Source organism: Ovis aries, chromosome 10 (genome assembly GCF_016772045.2).
Source record: "Ovis aries strain OAR_USU_Benz2616 breed Rambouillet chromosome 10, ARS-UI_Ramb_v3.0, whole genome shotgun sequence".
Lineage (NCBI taxonomy): Eukaryota > Metazoa > Chordata > Mammalia > Artiodactyla > Bovidae > Ovis > Ovis aries.
In genome coordinates this window covers 36,579,741-36,601,371 of record NC_056063.1, presented here as the reverse complement: position 1 = coordinate 36,601,371, position 21,631 = coordinate 36,579,741, and the positions used below count along the sequence as shown (strand labels likewise).

The 21,631-nt window shown below is 41.1% G+C and overlaps 2 protein-coding genes across 14 annotated transcripts in view; one reads left to right on the top strand and one right to left on the bottom strand.

Annotated features, from left to right (window-relative positions):
* The window catches only part of MPHOSPH8 (M-phase phosphoprotein 8), a 48,621-nt gene extending 29,868 nt beyond the window's left edge, over positions 1 to 18,753 (top strand). Inside the window, exons 5-14 of one of the 4 annotated variants that reach the window (XM_015098209.4) lie at positions 2,397 to 2,654; positions 7,372 to 7,497; positions 7,578 to 7,666; positions 8,621 to 8,761; positions 9,391 to 9,477; positions 10,824 to 10,978; positions 12,633 to 12,787; positions 14,294 to 14,421; positions 15,277 to 15,360; positions 15,736 to 18,753. In XM_015098209.4, the coding sequence (XP_014953695.2) occupies positions 2,397 to 2,654; positions 7,372 to 7,497; positions 7,578 to 7,666; positions 8,621 to 8,761; positions 9,391 to 9,477; positions 10,824 to 10,978; positions 12,633 to 12,787; positions 14,294 to 14,421; positions 15,277 to 15,360; positions 15,736 to 15,777 (1,265 nt within the window). In that variant the 3' untranslated portion in view covers positions 15,778 to 18,753. Of the gene's footprint in view, positions 1 to 2,393; positions 2,661 to 7,371; positions 7,498 to 7,577; positions 7,667 to 8,620; positions 8,762 to 9,390; positions 9,478 to 10,823; positions 10,979 to 12,632; positions 12,788 to 14,293; positions 14,422 to 15,276; positions 15,361 to 15,735 lie in introns of all 4 variants that reach the window. The other 3 variants (XM_012184727.5, XM_012184728.5, XM_012184726.5) reach the window with 3 other exon arrangements.
* Positions 199 to 21,631, bottom strand: part of PSPC1 (paraspeckle component 1) — a 92,701-nt gene continuing 71,268 nt past the window's right edge. The window contains exons 7-12 of one of the 10 annotated variants that reach the window (XR_009595265.1): positions 20,623 to 20,716; positions 19,889 to 19,994; positions 18,676 to 18,809; positions 4,021 to 4,600; positions 3,528 to 3,726; positions 199 to 1,266 (exon numbers count right to left, since the gene is read on the bottom strand). The gene's annotated coding sequence lies outside the window, so the exon portion shown is untranslated. Of the gene's footprint in view, positions 3,727 to 4,020; positions 4,601 to 12,964; positions 13,582 to 17,990; positions 18,810 to 19,888; positions 19,995 to 20,622; positions 20,717 to 21,631 lie in introns of those variants that run through there. The other 9 variants (XR_009595267.1, XR_009595264.1, XR_009595266.1 and 6 more) reach the window with 9 other exon arrangements.

Sequence of the window (21,631 nt, the reverse complement as noted above, 5' to 3'; positions counted from 1 at the left end):
CCATCTAACCACATTGTTCTTTTTCCTGTTGGATATGAGATGAAATATGTTATCTTCATTTTTTTTTAACTTTAATTTTTTAATTGAAATATAGTCAATTTACAGTTTTAGATTCTGGTGGGAATCTTTAAAGAGACAGGAAATTAGTTTTGACAGAAAAGTAAATAAGTATCTCTTATAGTAGATGCTGAGATAAACTTCTGTTTAATCAATTTATTGTGCTTAGCTCTGTGTCATTTGTATAAATACAATTAATATACATTTTGACCACATCAGGATATAACTCAATTAAGAATTTATAGTACATGTTAGTATTAGAACAAGTACTTTATAAAACATTCACCATTACAATGTTTGAATAAAACTGGATATTTCAGTCCACACACCAAAAGGTACTTGGAAAACAAGTTCTTTGAACAAGAAAAGGTTCAATTTGTGTTGGTTAGCACTGCATTCATACAATGCTTGCTTTTCCTCTGGTCACACCATGCTGTGCATTAACCAGGATACCTCTACTCGAAGCAACTCGAAGCAGTGATTTCTAAGAGATGGATGATTTCTTGAGAGTGTTCTCCCACAAATTATGTACCTGAGGTAATACTAAAAGTGAGTTTTGGCTCTAAGCCTCAGTTCAGACTTGGCAGGAAGTGGCAGGGTTGATGGAATCTGGGAAGGAACAGCTTTGATGGCTTGTGTGCAGGTGAGTGATATAGAGACTGTGCCTCTTCATAGTGATACTGCAACTCTAAGCCTCTCTTCAGAGAGTGACTGGAGATTCAAAATGTTGTAAGATTAGAAGTAGTTAGGAACTTTTTCTTCCTCTGAGTATCTGTCAGTTTCAGGTACATTTTTACTGTCAATGTTCAGTCTGTTCCTTAAGTTCAGAAGGCCACTCCTGGAGTCCGATTTTCAGTATCCCTGCTGCTAAAACCCACCTGCTTCCACCCCGAGTCCGAAAGGTGCTGTGGCTGGGACTCTGCCAGCCTTACTGTGTCTGCAGTTTTCCAGTTTTCAGAGTCTGTTGACCGTAACCTTGCAGCTTACATGTACCTGTGTTTCTGTCTGATCCTTGGCACCCAGCCTCCAGGACAGAAATAAAATTGCATTTGGGGGTATATTTTGGGAGTGTGTCAGAATTGGCAAACATGAGTCTTTACATTGCACTATGCTGTATTACAATGGATTCAGCATCCTCTTCATACAGTAGCTTGGGAAAATACCAGAATTCAGTTGCCTTCAGATTTAAATGTGGAAAAAAGGACTTACCTGTGGAAAAAGGAAAGAATGGTTAATGCTTTTATTTCTGAACATTGAATGAGATGTTCCGCTTGCCATTCTCTATTTTTGTTACTAGATTGGTGTTCTGTGCAAATAATTAGGATATTCAGAGTTTAAATATGTCTGGGACAAGCAGCCTCAGTGCCGCCACTGTGGTATTACGTTCTGCATATGTCGTTTTGTTGTGTCATATACTTGGTGAGGTTTCTTCAAGGGACGTAGAAAACAAAACTGGTAAATTGCTCAGGTTCCTTTCAGTGTGGTTTGGAAATGATACATCTTTATAGAATGAGAGCTTTATTTGGACTAGCTTTCTTACTGAAAAAAGAAAAGGTTCCATTTGTGTTGGTTAGCACTGCATTCATATAATGCTTGCTTTTCCTCTGGTCACACCATGTTGTGCATTAACCAGGATACCTCTACTCGAAGCAAACTATAGTTTATTACAGGTGTTTAAAACTGTTTAAGCCTATGCAGTTCTTACAGAGGAAGATAAATGAGAGATGTCACCTAAAAGTACTGTTGAAAAGGTATTCCTGTTTAACATAAAAGAATTCAGAATTTAAACAAAACACCTATCTGCTATATACCTAAAATTTATAGTTGTTCACTCTGTTCTGTTCTACCCCTTTTGGGGGTTATTATTACAGATCTGCCGCTTTGCCAGTCTTCTCTCTGCTTTGTCTTTAAAGCGAGTGGATTGTCACAGGCATCAGGTGCAGCGTTGCTGGGCCACAGTCAGTGTGCTGACACCCTTTCATCTCCCAGTCTCCGCCAAAAGTCATTTTTGTACTAGGTCACTTCCAGGCCTGGTGGAGGCGGTGTCTCGGCAGAAGGGTGGTTGGTGACATGACTAGGATTATTCTGAGGCACATGGGCTGTGGTGGCCTTTGTCAAAACTGCGAGTAGTTCAGACCGCCAGAAGAAGAGCCGTTCACTTTGGCTGTCCTTTCTAAGTACGGAGCAGCCAACACAAAGATGAATGGAAAGGCTTCATGGCTATGATAGTCAACCTGATCAGGCTTTCTAACCAAGGCAGATATTAGTAAGAATTAAGAAATTTCTTTTGATTACAAAGAAATTAGTGACTCATAATCAATTTTATTTTTTTCCAGTAGCATTTAAGGAAATCAGAAATGCATTTGATTTGTTTAAATTAACTCCAGAAGAAAAAAATGATTTTCCTGAGAATAATCGGAAAAGAGATGAAATACCGCCAGACTGTAAAGTCACAGAAGACCACAAAGCCAAGGAAAACAAGCCGTTACTTAAAGAAAGAAGAAATACAAGAGATGAGACTGACACGTGGGCATATATAGCTGCAGAAGGTGACCAAGAAGTTCTGGACAGCGCAAGCCGAGCAGAGGAGAGTCCTGGTGAGGGTGTGTGACTGTGCAGTTTTCTCAGGGCTGTGTGCAGAGCTCTCTCCTCACCTTCCTCTCCTCTCCGCAATTGTTAAGATCTTAGGATGGAGTAGAAAACTGTTCGAATCTATTTTCTGATTCCCTCTAGAATAGCTCAGCACATTTACAATTACAGAGATTTCTGGTTTGCTACCTTATCTCCTCTTGGCAAGTTGTCTGTGTATCTTACTAGATTTCTTTCAGAAAACTGTCAAAATACAGACTTATTTGTATTCTTCCCTTTCAACTTTGTAGTAAAAACACTAAATGAGGTTATATTGTGAGTCTGTTCTGAAATACTGAAATTAGCTGAGGAGGCGAGGTCTGTGTATAGAATACATAGTGGTGGAGAAGAGGAATAAAAGTACATTTATTTATAACTAGGGGAGGGGTTTAGAGATTTGTCTGATAAAACTTTGTATAATTTATAAATCTTGTAAAACAGTTGAAGTTTTGAAATATTTGGGGATATATAACAAGCTAGATGTTAGGTGACCTCTTATTGCAAACACCTAGGTTCTGGGATCCTTGATAACACGATTGTCCAGCTGGTTGGAAACTGGGTTAGTTTCTTCAGCCAGCATACGGAGGGGACTGGGCTACCCAGATGTCAGACAGCAGCACTGCTGTTGAGACACTAGGCAACAAAGGATAGTCCAGGGGGTATTGGTCCAGCCAGCTGGGGAGCTCTGGATAGAACCTGAGACCAACCTAGTTCACAGAGGGCAGGGAGACCCAGGAAAGAGGCAGCCACCCTAGATGGGGAGGCAGGTTTTACAAGCAGGGAGCTTCTGATTGGCCTGGCCTGTGTGCCACAGGATAAGTATCCCTCACCACCCCCAGCACCTTAATAGTGTGGGGAGCCCTGAGTCCAGCCCACATGCGCCTCAGTGCTGCTCCTCCTGTGGAAACGGTGAGCGGCACATACAGCCCGAGGACAGGGAGGATGTGGTGGCCGCTGGGACCTTCTCCCGCAGTAGAGCACTGGTGATGCCAGAAGCTGGTTCATTGGAAGACTGATAGAGTAGACCAGCCTCCGGTAGTGCTAAGGGAAAAAAAGAATGAAAACTTAAAAAGTACTTCCAGGGGGCAAAGAGAGTCCATTATAGGTGACATCCAGATTAAAGCAATTAAAATTCTATTAGCATTTTCTTGCAATAAACTAGAAAATTGAATGAAATGGGAAATTCCTAGAAAGATAATAGTTTAACAAAACTGACCCAAATACAAAAATTGGATATTATTACTATTGAAAAATGTGAAATAGTCATTTAAAGTAGTCTTTCAAATTTAATACTAGGCACAGATGGTTTCATATGCAAGAGTTTATCAAACTTACAAAGAAGTCTTCCTGAAAGCAGTTGGGCTCTGGGCCCCACCATCACTTCAGTCCCCAGACCAGACAGAACTATCCCAAGAAGGGGGGGGACGGCCAGGGTTCAGCACTCACAAGCTCAGGTGTGGAAACCCAGTAAAGCAGGAGCAGATGGAATCCAGCCACTTGTAAGGCTTCAGTTCAGTCGCTCAGTCGTGTCCGACTCCATGGGACCCCATGAACCACAGCACGCCAGGCCTCCCTGTGCATCACCAGCTCCCAGAGTTTACTCAAACTCATGTCCATCAAGTCAGTGATGCCATCCAACCATCTCATCCACTGTCGTCCCCTTCTCCTCCCACCCTCAATCTTTCCCAGCATCAGGGTCTTTTCAGATGAGTCAGCTCTTCGCATCAGGTGGCCAAAGTATTTGGAGTTTCAGCATCAGTCCTTCCAGTGAACGCCCAGGACTGATCTCCTTCAGGATGGACTGGTTGGATCTCCTTGAAGTCCGAAGTTCAAAACTTGCAGCACCATAGTTCAAAAGCATCAATTCTTTGGCGCTCAGCCCTCTTTATAGTCCAACTCTCACGTCCATACATGACTAATGGAAAAACCATAGCTTTGATTAGACAGACCTTTGGCAAAGTAATGTCTCTGCTTTTTAGTGTGCTATCTAAGGGTTAGCATCAGGGTTCTGTGGTCAGTAAGGGCTGTATTCACAGAGGCTCATTCACATCGTAACATTCTTTTAGTATATGTCTAATTTTTTATTTTAAAATAGAGAAAAAGTTAAAACTGCTAGATGTTGGGTTCAGTGCTTGGTAGGAATGAACACAATGAACTTAGGATTTTAGGCCAGTTGGCTTCATCGTGATCCCACTTAGTATCATGGCTCTGTGTAACTGGAGGCACTGTCTCAGTGTCTGTGAACCCTCAGCTGCCCTGAGTCCCAGTCTCCCTGGGGGAGTTGTGGGGGGAGGCAGCTGAGGACTCAGACACATGTCAGTGCACACATGGCTTTCCTTATTTGTAGCATGGCTCCCTCACAGATTTTTGTGTGTGGATTGAATGTATTGATTCATGAATTTAACATTCCTTTCTGAATGTCCACTACTGTTGTTACTCAGGGAGTGAGGTACAGCAAGTATATGCGACTTAAGCAGTCATACATGGACAAGGCTGTGCTCTTTCTGTGTTGTTGCTGCTGCTAAGTCGCTTCAGTCGTGTCCGACTCTGTGTGACCCCATAGATGGCAGCCCACCAGGCTCCCCCATCCCTGGGATTCTCCAGGCAAGAACACTGGAGTGGGTTGCCATTTCCTTCTCCGATGCATGAAAGTGAAGCTGCTCAGTTGTGTCCAACTCTTAGTGTGACCCCATGGACTGCAGCCTACCAGGCTCCTCCATCCATGGGATTGGTTCTGTGTTGGGATGTCCTTAAATCCTTTTTAACTTTTTTTTTTCTCGAAGTATAGTTGATACACAGTGTTGTTAAAGTGTACAGCAAAGTGATTCAGTTACATATATACACATATATTCTTCTTCAGATTGTTTTCCATTATAAGTTATTACATGATACTGAGTATAGCTCCTTGTGCTATACACTAGGTCTTTGTTTATCTGTGTTATATATAGGAGTTTGTATCTTTTAATCCCAAACTGCTAATTTAGTTCCCTCCCCTTTCCCCTTTGGTAACCATTAGTTTGTTTTCTGTGAGTCTGTTTCTGTTTTGTCAGTAAATTCATTTGCATCTTTTTTTTTTTTTTTTTAAGATTCCATATAATATTTGTCTTTCTGTGTCTGACTCACTTCACTTAGTATGGTCATCTCCAGGTCCATCCATGTTGCTGCAGACGGCATGATTTCACTCTTTTATGGCTGACTAGTATTCCATTTGGAGAAGGCAGTGGCACCCCACTCCAGTACTCTTCCCTGGAAAATCCCATGGACAGGGGGAGCCTGGTGGGCTGCAGTCCATGGGGTCGCTAAGAGTCGGACACGACTGAGCAACTTCACTTTCGCTTTTCACTTTCATGCACTGGAGAAGGAAATGGCAACCCACTCCAGTGTCCTTGCCCGGAGAATCCCAGGGATGGGGGAGCCTGGTGGGCTGCCGTCTATGGGGTCACAGAGAGTCAGACATGACTGAAGCGACTCAGCAGCAGCAGCAGTATTCCATTGGGTGTATATATGTATATACACACACATGTGTACACACATGCCACAGTTTCTTTATACATTCATCTATCGATGGACATTTTGGATATTTAAGTTGCTTCCATGTCTTGACTGTAGCAAACAGTGCTGCTATGAACATAGAGCTCCATGCATCTTTTTAAATTAGTTTTCATGTTTTCTAGATATACGCCCAGGAGTAGGATTGCTAGGTCATATAGTAGTTGTTTTTAGATTTTTGAGGAACCTCCATATTGTTCTGCATAGTGGCTGTGTCAGCTTACATTCCCACAGTTTGTAGAAGGGTTTCCTTTTCTCCATGCCTTCTCCAGCATTTATTGTTTGTAGATTTTTTTTTAATGATGGCCATTCTAACCGATGGGGGGTACTGGCTATAGCTTTGATTTGCTTTTCTCTAATAATTAGCAATGTTGAGCATCTTTTCCTCTTCTTCTTAGTCATCTGTTTAAATCCTTTAACTCTTACCATCAAACATTTGTGCCTTTCACTGTTTAAAATAGTACAGCCATTTTGAGTTCTTCCCAGATGTGTTCTATTCCACTGCCAGTAGGGAATAAAGATTTTCATCCCTAGTGTTGATGAGTCCATGGGTCGGACATAGGGTGGAAACTAGCACTTGCATCACTTGTAGTGGGGGTATCTCAGGGCCCTGAGTGCTGTGGGGTTTGGTGCGAGTACTTGCAGGGGGTGAAGCTTGAGCCAAGTCTGACAGGATCACAGGCAATGACTTATTTATATTTAGAGTGACTTGACTTACATGAATATTGGAAGCAGTGTACATTCATCCCTTGTGTAAGGTTGACCCTCTGTCTCTGGCCCTTCTGGCTGGGGAGGGCCGACCAGCTGTCCAAGAAGAATGGCCAAAGGAACAAATCACAGGGCTTCCTCTTACTGAAGCCCTGTGATTTCTCGCTTTCTTTCAGCTACTAAAATTCATGTTACTATTTTACAGTTACTAAGATACCTATTAGTCTTTATGCCTCTTCATGTATGATATCTAAAAGTGGACAATTCATATTACTACCCAAAGAAAGTCAGAAATTTAATGAGAGACTCAGATAATGACATAAAAAAAGTGTAACATTTGGGTTAGGACACCATATGCTTAAATAAAATAGCATTGTATTTATTATAGTCTGTAAAAGTATATCTTAATAAGGCTCTTCTGTGTCCCAGATGGCAGACAGCAGGTTCTGAGTCTGGGCATGGATCTGCAGCTGGAGTGGATGAGACTGGAGGACTTCCAGAAGCATCTTGATGGAGAAGATGAGAATGTTACTACAGCGGATGTGATTCCAAGCAGTGAGTAGTTTGGGAATTATAGGGATCTTCTTCATGAATCTAGTTATTGAAAACCTAATTTATCTTTTCTTTCATTTTAGATTTATTGAGGGATGCTGTGAAAAATGGGGATTATGTTACTGTGAAGGTTGCACTTAACTCAAGTGAAGAATATAACCTGGACCAAGAGGTGAAGTGTCTTTGAAACATCTGATGAAAGGAAGATGGAAAATAGCTCTTTTAAAATAACTCAGGTTTATTCTTCAACTATAAAAGTAATACATGTTCACTTTATAAGAGTCAAACATTGTAGAAACGTATAATAGAATTACAGTTCTTGTAATTCCAGCCCTGTATAATGACCTTTAGTTACCATGATATGCCTGGTTTTGTCTATGGTTTAACCTCTGCATTTTGAGGGGAAAGTGACTCCTTATTTTGTCACCATTTGTTTTTTATTGATAGTTGCCTATTTACAACAACTGCCCCTCTTTCTATTGTTTTGGGTTTTTTTGTTTTGTTTTTTTTTTTTTCCTGACCATGTCCTTGGCTTGCCAGATCTTAGTTCCTGGACCAGGGATTGAACTTGTGCCCTCTGCAGTGGAAACAGTGTTAACCACTGGACCTCCAGGGAAGTTCCCAATCTATTATTATTGTTGCTGAGTTTTTTCACACTGAATTATAAGGATACTTTAATAGTAGCATATTAACCCTTTCCATTTTACACTTTTGAGTCTTACTGCTTGGGGAGATTTTTATTTTTAGGTAGTTAACATCATTTGATCTTTTCCTTTATGGCTTTTGGTTGTCTAATCTTGCTTAGGAAATATTTTTATATATTCTTTTTTACTTTTCTTGCTTTAATTGTGGACTTTTTAGGTTTAATCCCTTAGGATTACATTAAAATAGATTAATTTGGCTTAGAATTGACATTTTAACATTTTTAGTCTTTTTTTGAGGAATATATCTACTGTACATTCATTCAGCTCATCGTTTCTTCTCTTAAACCAAATTCTTTGGGTTTTTTCTTCATGTAGTTATTGTGCATTTATTTTAAATGCACTCATACAAATCATCTTATTATGTTCATTTGGCTCTTTCTCTCCTACACTTTTGCTACCACATGGGTAACAAAACCACGCAGGATTCAAGCGGGATGACACTGGTGATGCTCGCGGCTGCAGGAGGGCAGGACGACCTGCTGAGGCTGCTCCTCAGGAAGGGGGCGAAGGTGAATGGTCGGCAGAAGAACGGGACTACAGCACTCATCCACGCTGCTGAGAAGGTAGGCCACGCAGCATGCTGTGCTTTCTTAGTCTTGGAGACAGAGTCTGTGTCTGTGGAGCAGTGTGCCGGTCACACAGTCATATAACTTTAGTTCAGTTCATCTATGACTTGTCATAAATCAGTGTTTTTATTGACAGTCGTACTTTGAAATTTCTAAATATCGTCTGTCTAGTTGAAGGTGATTTGTATTGAAAAAGAACTTCTGATTAAGGTATTAATATTGATTTAATTCTTAGATTTTTAAAAAATCTTTTCTAATCTAAAGTATTCCTTTGGTTAATAATTTAATTAAAATGTTCCCATGTTATCTTATTAAAGGACTGAGATGAAGAGGTTCTTTATGTTGAAACCAGTAGTTAAACTTGAGGTTGAAGTTGCTGGCAGACGGTGTGCGGCTATGCAGGGTGCCAGCGGGAGGGGCCACTCCGTGCAGCTCCCAACCCTCCTGGGACCTTGGAGGGCAGGGGCAGGAGGGAGGAGCAGAAGCAGTGGTCTGTGGTATTCACCAACCTGCATGAGATAGAATCTGAGTACTTTTGCTAATGGCTAGAAATCTGAAAACATCTTGAAATATCTTACTTGTAAAGAAGTTGAGGGGATTAAAACCTTTTTTTTTTTTTTTAACAGAACTTTTTAACTACTGTGGCTATTCTCTTGGAAGCAGGAGCTTTTGTAAACGTCCAGCAGAACAATGGTGAGACAGCACTAATGAAGGTAAATGCCTCCCTGGGAGCATGTTCTCCACAGGACCTCCCACTGCCACTGTACTGGGGCTGGTGATCAACGGGGACAAGACAGTCTGTGGACTTGAAGGGGTTGCAGCTGAGTGACAGAACAGACCCAGAAAGACGGAGTTACTGGGTGTGATGAGAGGAAGCACAGGGAGCTGTGGGCTCTGTACCCTGGTGGCCAAGGTGTGTGGATTCAAGCTGAGCCCTGGAGGGAAGCTGGCAGCTGGCTCCGCTGCATGCTGAAGATCTAGGTCGGCTGGGCTAAACCGTGTCAGTGGAAGGGGACAGGGTGTGCCCTGCAGAGACCTGGGCATGGAGCAGATGGACGGGGATTCCTTACTTCACATTGGTGACTTCATCTCCTTGGCCTCAGGTTTCCTCACCTGTGTGTGGATTGTGGAAGCTTGGAGAGGCTCCCCACCCCCCACCCACAGCTCCAGGTTTTTGGGCCTGAGGTGCTGTCCACCCGGCAGGTCGTGACCCTGTTGTGGAGGCTGTGGCTCCCGCCTCCTCCGTGAAGGGAGGGCCCACCAGGGGGGGGTGGCTGCGGTTCCTCTTCTAACCTTCTTCCCTGAGTCAGGCAGATGGTCAGACCCCTCATTCACCGTGGTCCGGGCCCTGAGGCTGTGCTGGGCTCTGCCATTCTTCCACACTTGGGGGTTAAAACTTGTTCGCTGCTGGTGTTTCTGTTTCATTTTTGGTTCATAGAAAAGTTTATTTTGTTCAGGTACCCTCTTGAATTTTAGTTATCCTTTATGTGTTCCTATTGAAGTATGTTTAGAGCATAGGTGGCAGCTGAAAGCATGAATTTAAAACTTATTGAGAAATCACCAGGCACATTCTAAACAATAGATATTTAAACAGGAGCATAAAGGGTGTGTGTGGAGTGGGGGGGATGCACAAAACTGTCTACTGTGCCAGGGAAGTAGGAGTTCATTCAGATAGCAGCTGGGAGCCTTCAAAAAGTTTAACCTTGAGAAAGACTTCATCAGAATAGAGGCTGGGCTTTGATGCTGCTGTGAAATATCCCATTACAGTGGGTGGCATGGATTGGTTTGCAGACTTGTGGTAGGATTTTTATACATACTGTAAATGCTCAGGTGTTTAACATGTGAATCTTAAGCTCAGGAGAGAGGCGGGCTAAACTCAAATCGGGAGGGAAATGGCAGAGAAGCAGAAGGGAGGGACAGTCGCAGGAGGACCAAAGGACTTCTATTTCCAAGCCAGTTTCCAACCCCAGGGATCCTTCTCCATGGAGAACTCTCAGCTCAGAGAGGAACTGTCACTGATCACAGCTGAGTAATTTTTACTCCTTTACTTCTGACACAGGCTTGTAAAAGAGGAAACTCGGACATCGTCCGGCTGGTCATTGAATGTGGAGCTGACTGCAATATTCTGTCAAAGCACCAGAACAGTGCGCTGCATTTTGCAAAGCAGTGCAACAACGTGCTGGTGTACGACCTGCTGAAGAGCCACTTAGAGACGTAAGTGTGGGAGGAGTATGCCCTGGATGTAATGGATAGTGTGTATGTAAGCTCAGAAAAAGATAAGTACAAGTCACGATGGGTTTCTGGTCTAAGAAGATGAATTTTAAAAGTGGTGTACAAAGTCTGCAAGTTATTGAGGACTACGCCGTTCTATCTAGGAGTATCATCTTAAAATCTTAATTACACTCTCCACTTGGCTTCCAAAGATTTTCTTAAAACCATTTAAACTTCATTGTTTCTAAGAGAGAAAATTTTTGAGAGCAGTTAGTAGGTTCTGAGCGAAGTTGAACAGAAAGTAGCGATTTCCCACATGCATTGTCCTACTCTGGCAGTGAGGCTGTTACAGTCAGTGGACCCCCAGTGATGGGGACCCACCATCATGGCTAACCCACACATCCTCCTGACCTAGAGCCCCCCGAGGTTCCCCTTGGTGTCACAAATCCTGTTTTTGGGTGAATGTGATGACATGTACCCACCATCACCCTGTCACACGCTCAACTCACCACCCTAAACATCCTCTGTGCTCCTCCACCTGTTAACTTGCCCAAACCCTGGAGACCATTGATGTTTTTACTGCTAGTTGGACTCATACAGTATTTGCCCTTTTCCAGGTTTGCATCTTTGTGATAAGCATTCATGTTGTCTTCCCGTCTTTACGCAGCCTGATAAACTTGTTTTTTAGTGCTGAATGGTTATTACATTGTCTGGAAATTATCACAGTTTAGTTATTCAAGTTCCTGCCTTTTCAAGTGAATTAAAAATCATTAGATGTTATTGGAAGTCCATAAAAGTAATTCAGTAGCTTTTTATTACTTCTCTTGCTTACATGTAACAGGAGCTTCAGGAGCAGTACTATTGTAGGTGAGGTGCTTTCTGTCAGGTAGCAGAGCCCCTCTCCTCCTCGCCCACCAAGGGTAAGATAGGACTTGGATCTTCACGCCTGAAAGATGGTTATTCTCGTTCCAGATACAGGCAAATTTCAGACAAGAGACCAAAAAAAGGCATAAGGGGGTGTTCTGGCAACCTGGGCTGCCATCCCTGAGAGCTTCAGCAGCCAGGTATTGGTTATAGGTGGCCACCAAGTAGAGAGACTAGCCTGCCTGCTTTGCCCACGGCTGAGGGTCCAGGCATGCTGGGTTTTGTTTCACATCTGTGAGTAAATGGTTTTGGGGATTTTACGCTCCTTAAAGCAGAGCATCTTTTGGAAGGTGGCAGGGGGGGTTTGGGTCAGGTCAGTTAGTTACACTTTACCTGCAGGACAGTCTCAAAATACTTTCTGAATTAGCACCAATCATTTTATTTGACTGCTTTCTAAACCAAGTACTATAACAAGATTTTGTGTGACAATTCTTGGCTTTATTTTCTAGCAGAATTCTTATTTCTGATTCTCCTTGATCATTCATGCACTCATTTGACGAGTTTGTGTTCAGCTCCAACTGTGTGCCTGGCACAACGCAGAAGACTCGGGGTGGGGGAATAAGAGGATATCTAAGACAGACAGATGTGTACTGTGTCCCGTAGGAGTGCTCAGAACAAACAGCAAGGGACAGGAGTTTTTCAAGATGGTGCTGGGGAGGTTTCACTAGTCCGATTGTTTTGCGCCTCAGGATTCTTTCTTACATGAACAGCTTTTACTCTGCTTTTTTATTAGACTTTCGAGAGTAGCTGAAGAAACTATCAAGGATTACTTTGAAGCACGTCTTGCACTACTGGAACCAGTCTTCCCAATAGCATGCCATCGCCTCTGTGAGGGGCCAGATTTCTCGATGGATTTCAATTACAGACCCCCACAGACTATACCAGAAGGTAAGCCTTCTTTTTCTCCCACTTTGAAATGTGACATTATAAACATTAATAACCTTTTCTTTGAAGAAAACCTTAACAAACTCCATCATGTATACTAATTACATAAAATAGGTACGAACAAGATGCAGCCGATACCATTGTAGATGACCCTGAGGAGTCCACACAGCAGTCTTTACATTTGTTTTAGAAGTTTAATAATACTTTTTATTAAAATTTACTGAAATCTAGCTTTCAACACGGTAAGCCCAGAACCAATATTTTCTTGAATTTTATTATCACTGAGTTTGCCCTTTTAAAGAGATGAAGAATAAAGAAAATGTCCCATTGTCAAGCTGAGTAGTAAGAGATGAGAATTTCAGTCCTGCCTCCTATGAGTTTATGCTTAACAGCTACTTGGCAGGTGAGACCATGGCCGCCTCTAGGACACGGGTGCCGAATATATGGAATGGAGACAGCACTCTCTTGGCCTGAAAGGTGGGAATTGGGTTGGGTTCTGGCTTTTGTTTTGTTTGTTCTTGTTCAGTTGCTCAGTCGTGTCCCAACTCTGCAACCCCATGGACTGCAGCATGCCACACTCTGTCCTCTATACTCCCAGAGTTTGCTCAAACTCAAGTCCATGGAGTCAGTGATGTCATCTCATCCTCTGCTGCCCCCTTCTCCTCCTGCCCTCAGTCTTTCCCAGCATCAGAGTTCTTTTCCAGTGAGTCTGCTCTTCACATCTGGTGGCCAAACAATTTGAGCTTCAGCATCAGTCCTTCCAATACATACTCAGGGTTGATTTCCTTTAAGATCAACTGGTTTGAAATGTTTTGTTTAAATATTTGTTAATGGAAACTTAAGCTACAGCTCTACCAATCAAAGCCAGTCATTCCTAACATCTTAGTTATTAGTCAGCTGTGGATTTGACTGTCCAAGTGGACCGTGTGCATTGCTGGGCATCCACACCAGTGCTCTGGTGCAGCTGGACAGCCCTGGGTTACACATGGCTTTTTCTGCACATGCACAATGTCTGCAACCACTAACAACATTTTTTAACTCATCTGAAATCTTACCAAGATACCCAGCTATTCTGACACTTGAGACTAGGCATATGGTCTCCTCAATCTATTCTCAAAGCCCCACCCAGACCAGGACTTCCAGCCAACACCTTTAAAAGTACGCATTGACCTTGGTATCTTGAGGGGTGTGTAGCTCTTAAAACTGAAGGAAAACAATTTATATTGATAACCGTGAAACAAATGCCAGCAAATTGATTAGAGTCCCTTGGTCATATCCTTTGTTTGGATCAAGTATGTGTCTGTCAGACTAGAGTTAAGGACCACTCTGCCCCTGGATCCCAGTCACTCAGGTTGGCAGGAACATAAACATGACCTTCATGAACACGTTTTCTAATAGGATTCCCCTGTGGATGGCCTGTGCACTTAGGCTCTCATGATGCCCTCAAGCTCTGCAAGGTGCTGTCTTCAGATGGAAATTAAAATCTGTATTTACATCTCCTCGATTCAGGCTCTGGCGTCCTGCTGTTTATCTTCCATGCAAACTTTCTGGGTAAAGAGGTCATTGCTCGCCTCTGTGGACCATGTAGTGTACAAGCTGTTGTTTTAAATGATAAATTTCAACTTCCTGTTTTTCTGGTAAGTCTCTCATTACTGATTAATACATTCTTCTAATCAAAACCAGAGATGACCTATAAATTCTTCTATTAATTGCAGTTTTTGGAAATGGCAGTAACCCAGTAATCATTGTTTTAAAATTCTCATGGTCTGAAAACTAATTTTAAATATGCCTTTAAATGCATTATAATTACAAATGTTCACTTAAAATTCAAAAAGTAAGAAAAGCATGCTGTCAAGTTTCAAAAAATCCCAATGCAAACACTGTGCTGCTTGTATTTTAGTTATCTTAGTATAATTTTTGATTTTTACATAGTGACCATTTTACTATAATTTTTTTAAATTAAAAATGCCCTTGAAGATGTTCCCTGGTGGCTCAGACAGTAAAGCTGCCCACAATGCAGGAGACCTTGGTTCAAACCCTGGGTCAGGAAGATCCCCTAGAGAAGGAAATGGCAACCCACTCCAGTACTCTTGCCTAGAAAACTCCATGGATGGAGGAGCCTGGTGGGCTACAGTCCATGGGGTCGCAAAGAGTCGGACACGACTGAGCGACTTCATTTTCACTTGCCATATACAAATGTCTGTCCTTAGGCTGAATTAAAATTAACTGGTTATGAAGATTTTTAATACTCATGCTGTATATATATGACTGGATACATATTAATGAAGGATTTATCTCTATATTGCTTTTCCAGATGAAGGTATCTAAGTCAAGGGAAAAGTAATCACAGCATGTTACCTTATAAGGAGATGCCAACAAAATGTGTATTTTCTTCTGTGTCATTAGAGTCTAAAGATGTCTGGAGTTTGGCTATTTCTAGATAGAGATGGCTGTCTACAAAAATGCTCATCTTCGTTTGCTCTCTTCCCCAGGACAGTCATTTTGTTTACTCGTTCAGCCCTGTGGCAGGCCTCAATAAAATGTTCATAAGACTGACGGAAGCACCTTCTGCTAAGGTGAGAATCCTTTCTTGCATCTAGTGTCACTGCTCAAGTGTTTCTTCAAGTTTTCAGGATTGTTGTGTTCCTGCCTAGATCTGAGATGGGCTTTAACCCTCTGATGTCCATGGTACACATCTGTATGTTGTATACTTTGATATTTAATTTCCACGTGGATGATCATTAGCTAGACTGAATAAGGGAGTAACCTAAAAGGTCAAGTACTTGGATCTTTCATTAAAATAATGATAATCTAGCCACTACACTGATAACCAACCAATTTGAGAATCCTGCCTTTGAGAATCCTGCCAAAGAGACAAGGGTTTTTTTTCCTCTCTTCTAACTAAGGGAAACTAGAAATATATGCTGTTTTTGTTTTTTTCCTTTCAACAGGTTAAATTGCTAATAGGTGCATACAGAGTACAGCTACAGTGACCAGCAAGAATTGGAAGAGTTACTCTTAAGACCTGTTTCTAAATACTCTTTGAAGCAATTTGGAATTCTGGCACAGCTAACATTTCCAAATTTAAAGTTTCTTCTGTAAGCCTCTTGCATTGAAGGCCAGTCATCTGTTACAGTCTGTTGAGATGGGACACAGTGGGTCTAACATAAAACACAGATGTAAGTATTTGTGCAAGTGTTCTGAATCTCAGTGTTGTGTCCAGACTATGTTTTTCCACAATGTGGAATGGTACATATGGGGATTATTTTTAAAAATTAAAAAAAAAAAATTTTTTTTAAGTTGAAAATTTTTTCACTAGCCCTAGTGAATTTTTGTGTTAAAAAGCCCCAGCAGGAATGTTACATTAAGTTACCCAGGCACTAAGATAAGGTGTGAGTTTGCAGCCCTCAAAGTAGGACAAATCTAAAGAAAACTCGAGAAAGGTTTGACCTTTCCAACAAACTGTTGACATCGATCCTGAGTAAGTGACAGCTTTATATATGTGCAGTTATCCTTTATTGTTTGCAAAGAAAATAAACCAGAATCTGAGGTAGAGCAGAAAAAAACAAACTGGGACATTACATGAGGCATAAAAGATGATACTACATGTGAACTGTAACCTTGTTCTTGGACCCAAATCATCAGATGGGTCTGTGCTCTGAATGCTGGGAAGACCAGCCACACTGAGCCTCCTGTCAAGTGATTTCCCACAGGTCTAAGGCTTCCATTCTTTCAAGAAATAGTTGGCAGACTAATAAAGCAAGATGTCTGGATTATAGAAATGTATAAAATCTTTAAGTTCAATTGGTTATATACTGAGTTAAATTTTAATGAAAAATTTTCAGAAATGTCTGGGTTCCAGAACCCCGTCAGATACCAAGGATGCTCAAGTCCTTTATATGAAATCATATGTTGTATCTGCATTTAACCCCTTTTAGTCCCACCTTTTACTTTTAATCATCTCTGGACTAACAGTTTCTAAAACAAAGTAAATGCTAGGTGTTAATGTTAATTCTGTGTAGAGGGTTCCTGGTGTGCTTTTGGGGAACTTTTTTCTGCCCTAGATGCAGGCAGAACCTGTGGATACTTAGAGCAAACCACATACACTGTCTAGATATTTCAGGGTTAAACTGACTTTTCCTACAGTGTCCTCAATAAAACACAACGTTTGTCTATTTTCTATCTCAAGTCTCAGGACTTCAACAAAAAGGTGATGTGAAATGTCTGGTTTAGCAATAGCAATACCTGCGTTAGACTTTTCAACTGTATTGTATCCTGTACTCCTCTGCATCTGACTTCACAGCTGCAAGATCTGTCAGCAGCAGTGCACTTGGTCCAGGATTGTAAGAGAAGTGAGTTTTTAAAGATCATTCCCATTACCATAAGAGCACACCTTTATAAGAGCACTGGGAATATAACCACTTGTAGAGCCATGCAGGTTAATATAGTTTTCATCTAAACTCACTTCTGTCTATAGCAGGTGAACCTAAGCAGATGTGCCCTTGGGTGGGGAAATTCTGACCCTTGTGGCTTCAGGATGATGAGGTCTTGAACCTCTCAACTGCCAACTGACAAGGCAGCTAATCAGATCAGATCCTTCAGGTAATACTTCCATATGTGTGTATAATGATTGCTCTGAAAAACCCAATTCTCAAGGAGTACCCTATCAAAGGTTTGCAGATTTGCTGCTACTGCTGTGAGTAGAAACCAAAGCCATCTCAAGCCCCATAACTACAACTGGGCTTACGGCCACAGATCATCTCAACTACAAACGGGATTGCATTGCTCATTATCCAGACTCACTGAAGAGCCATTAGTACACATTTTTCTACTTCAGTTTTCTCTTAACTCTAAAAACCGTGACTCCTCAGCAATTACTACTTTCCAGTGTATATACTGAGGTAAGGACATAATGCAAACTTGGGTCCATTTTTAACCTACCAGAGACCTGGTCAACTCTCATGAATGTGGCTGCAACAGAAAGCACATTATATATCCTTGTTTATGGTACTAGCACCAAAGAGAAGCATCTAATATACCTACCAATAAATGCTGAAGTATGGCTGGATGGGGAGTTACTGCCTTTGCTAGACATTCTCATCTTAAATTTGTAGAATTTCTTCAGTGGAATGTCAGAAGTTTCAATTGGAAGCCCAAGTGTTACTTTTAAAATTCTACTTGGAACTGTTACACTTCCAGAGTTAAGTCATATGAGAATTTGCTAGTTTATTTAGTAGTAAGACTTTAGCATACAGAAAGTTGACAGACTTTAGAGTGTTTTATGATTAATGCCTTATAGTATCTTTGCAACCATAGGATATAGATATGAGAATAACAAAAAGTGATCTATAAAATAAGAATTCAGAAAAATTTGTGACTTTCCCGGCAGTCCAGCGGTTAAGACTCCATGCTTCCAATGCAGGGGGTGAAGGTTCAATCCCCGCTCAGGGAATTAAGATCCCACATGGCCAAATATATAAAGTCTTAAGAGAATTTAGAAAATTTTCATGAATGTAGTAAAAAATCTGTTTTATGGCATAAAACAGTACAAACCCTTTTAAGTCATTCTGAAAAACATTGCTAGGTAAGCTCAGGACAATGAGGGCGTCTACACCACTTCCCTCTGCCGATCTGCAAGCAATGAAGCTCTTTTCCAGGCTTGACTTCTCCCAACTGGTACAAAAGAGCTTTACTCGTGGGGGCTGGAAAATGGTAATAACAACGTATAAGTAGTTCCTTTATCTTGAGGACTAACCCAAAATTGTAGGTTACTTGGGGTATTTTTTTTTTTTTTTTAATCTACAACACTTTCTAGTTCCAGGGGGTGGGGGCTGGGTCTGTGGTAGTCAGTCAGTGTGCCAGGGAAAGGTATACAATTGAGGAAAACAAACCTGGATAAAGTGTCATGACTGCTCATCTATCCACAGGTTGTTTATAACGGAGTGGTAATAAATTGAAAAATAAAACAAGATTCTTCTGGCTCATTTCTCCTTTGTCATTAATTTCTCCCATAGAATGATTTCACCTGGGGGGGGGAAGTAAATTCATTGTTAGAAAATAGGAAGTAATAGCATATATTTTTCTAAAGAACAAACAAGGTTTCTGTTACAAATTATTTGCTAGGATAGAATTCAACACCTGAAGTCATATATTTGACTTATAAAACTTTCTATAACTAGTGTTTCATTGTGAACTCGTATACAGAGATTAAGAGTACCTTAAGAGTTTGGAAAACCAGGTCCCTAGCACCACCTTGTTAAGAAATGAAAATTCTTGGGCCTTTAAGTCACACAGTGGGGCCCAGCAGTCTGTTGTAAGATTTCTGACAGGGAAAAAGACACCACTTCTTCCTTCTAGAATTAAATATACATCTTCCATTTTATTTAACTGTCAAAGTTACTGTTTTCCTTGAATGAAGTTTCTTTTCACTGACCAGAAAATAAAGTCTGGAATGAAAAGCAGTAGATTGGCCATATAAAGCCGTATCTTCAGCATCACAGCATGGTTGGCCTGTGTAAATCGGGGTTTTTTCTTCTGCATATTTTTTCACTTAAGGAAGGAACCTATGTACCAAAACACTCTGAAAATTTAATGCCAACAAAACCCCCAGAGTATAAAGTAATTCTCTGTAAACCTATTTTCAAAGAGCAATTATAAATTATAATTGATTAATCAGTAAAAAGAGTTTTTAAAAATAAAACAATGAATTTTTAAAGGGTAGGGCAGGCAGGGTAGAGCTCGTTGGTCTAGAACTTAAGAATCAGTGCCTTCACTACCACGTCAGGGACGTGAAATCCCAATAAGCCATGTGGTGTGTCCAAAGTTTAATAAATAAATTGTTGGATCCCACTGCACACCACCACCACCACCACCCCCTACCCCCAGCAAGGTCCTGTTCAGTAGACAATGTGTAGAGCTGGGAATTGGCATTTTCAGGAAGTTTCCAGGTGATAGTGATTTTGACTTGAAGCTTTGAGAACAACAACCCAATGTAATTCCAGGGCTAGATAGCAGCCTGATAAACAGCTGTCATATTGTGTGTCCATGAGACCTCAGATGCTTTGAAAAGGTGACACTTCCCAAAAGTCAGTGCTTTTCACTCACTGTGTGCAGATCCCCTGGGACCCTATTAAGCCAGTGGTCTGATGTCATCGGTCTCCTCTCACAAGCAGTACTCAGGAAAGGCTCAGGTTCCCGTTCCCCAAGACCACTGTAACAAGAACAGATTAAAATCACCAGATTGGGGTGGGGGTGAGGGAAGAAATATCCTTAATACTTTTGGGATCTATTAGGATGACAATATACCATTCATGATGGTTGTCAATAATGATCATATAGTGTGAATGACTGTAAAGAACTTTATGATTTTTTAAAATATTAGAAAATCTGTTTCTAAAATACTCTTAAAAAGGTAGAAAGCACCAAGGGAAAAAATGGGAGTGCATGTCCCAGGTTGAATCTGATTTTACGATGTTGAGTCATTTTTAAGATTATACGCTTTCCTAAGGGACACAAGACTAAAGTTTTAGGCTGAGAATCACTAGAAAACAGGAGTGACTTTTTTCCTGCGTAAATAGGACCTGTTCATTGCATTTCTATTCCCTGTCCAGTCTTGCCTAAAGACAAATCAGTATATTATCACCAGTGGGGGAAATTGGAGCTAAAACCTCAAATCTTCCACAAACAAGGGCAGCAACCCTCCGAGTCGCATACAAAGACAGAAGCACGGGTTTCAACTTGCCCATAACCTGTTCTAATGCTAACACGTGGACCAGGTCATTCAGCAAGTCCTAGCATGGGGAAGATGAAAGGAGTGGCGACTGCAGGTGAGGGCTGACCTGAAAGGAAACTGGCAAGTTTTCCTCAGTTCTCAACTTTGGGCTCACACAGGAAGCCAAATTTCAAGTAGCTTCATCCATGTTTCCTTTTCTCCTAGGATTACAATAAAATCAGATTTAGCCGTTTAAAAACAAGTTTAAATGATAAATTAAAAATCATATATGTTATCTCATTTGACAGTAATTAAGTTCCACCAAGACGCCGTTTAAATCTCTACCTCATCTGATTATGTCCATTCAGTCAAGACTGTACTTTCTTTCCTGACAGAAAATCAACTGACTTAAAATTCTGCTCAATTTTGTGTTTCGGCAGCAGAGAAAACACTTAAATCCTAGATGGTAGTGTCCTGTTTTCATTTTCCATAGATAGGTCCTCTTGTCTGGACTGCTGGTTCCTCATCACAGCCCCGTGACGCTTATAATACAAAATCCTACATAGGATCCCGATTCCTATTCTATCTACAAAACGTTATTCGGCTTGCTCCAAAGCAGGGCACATAAAACCTGCTGTGCTCCATCAGATGACTTCTTACCTACCAAGACAGCATGCACTCCAGGTTTTCTGCTGGGGTACAGGTTTATGTTTATTGTTACCTCATCCGTATGAAATGTGTCTTAATAGCATCCCTGAAATACTAGTGCCGTAGTACACAATTATAATTGAGAAGTAAATAACTAGTTTTAGGCTCACTACTAGTAGTGACCCAAATATACCAGAAGTAACTATCCTCAACTGGTACTTTTCAAACCCGTTTAGGTCTCAGATTACCTGAAAATTGGATGAAGTATCACCCTCCCTGCCAAAAGCATGCAAAAATTATGTGAAACTGCTGCATGTGAAACAGACTCACAGCCAACAGGCTCCATAGTCCCAGTTTAAAAACTTTAAATACTTTTTCAAGCAAAGCATGCCATAAATCAACAAAAATTAGGTTTTATATTATTTCCATCTGCAACTAGCATTCTACATTAGTTTTACATTATCTTTGGTAAAACCAAGGATGAGAAG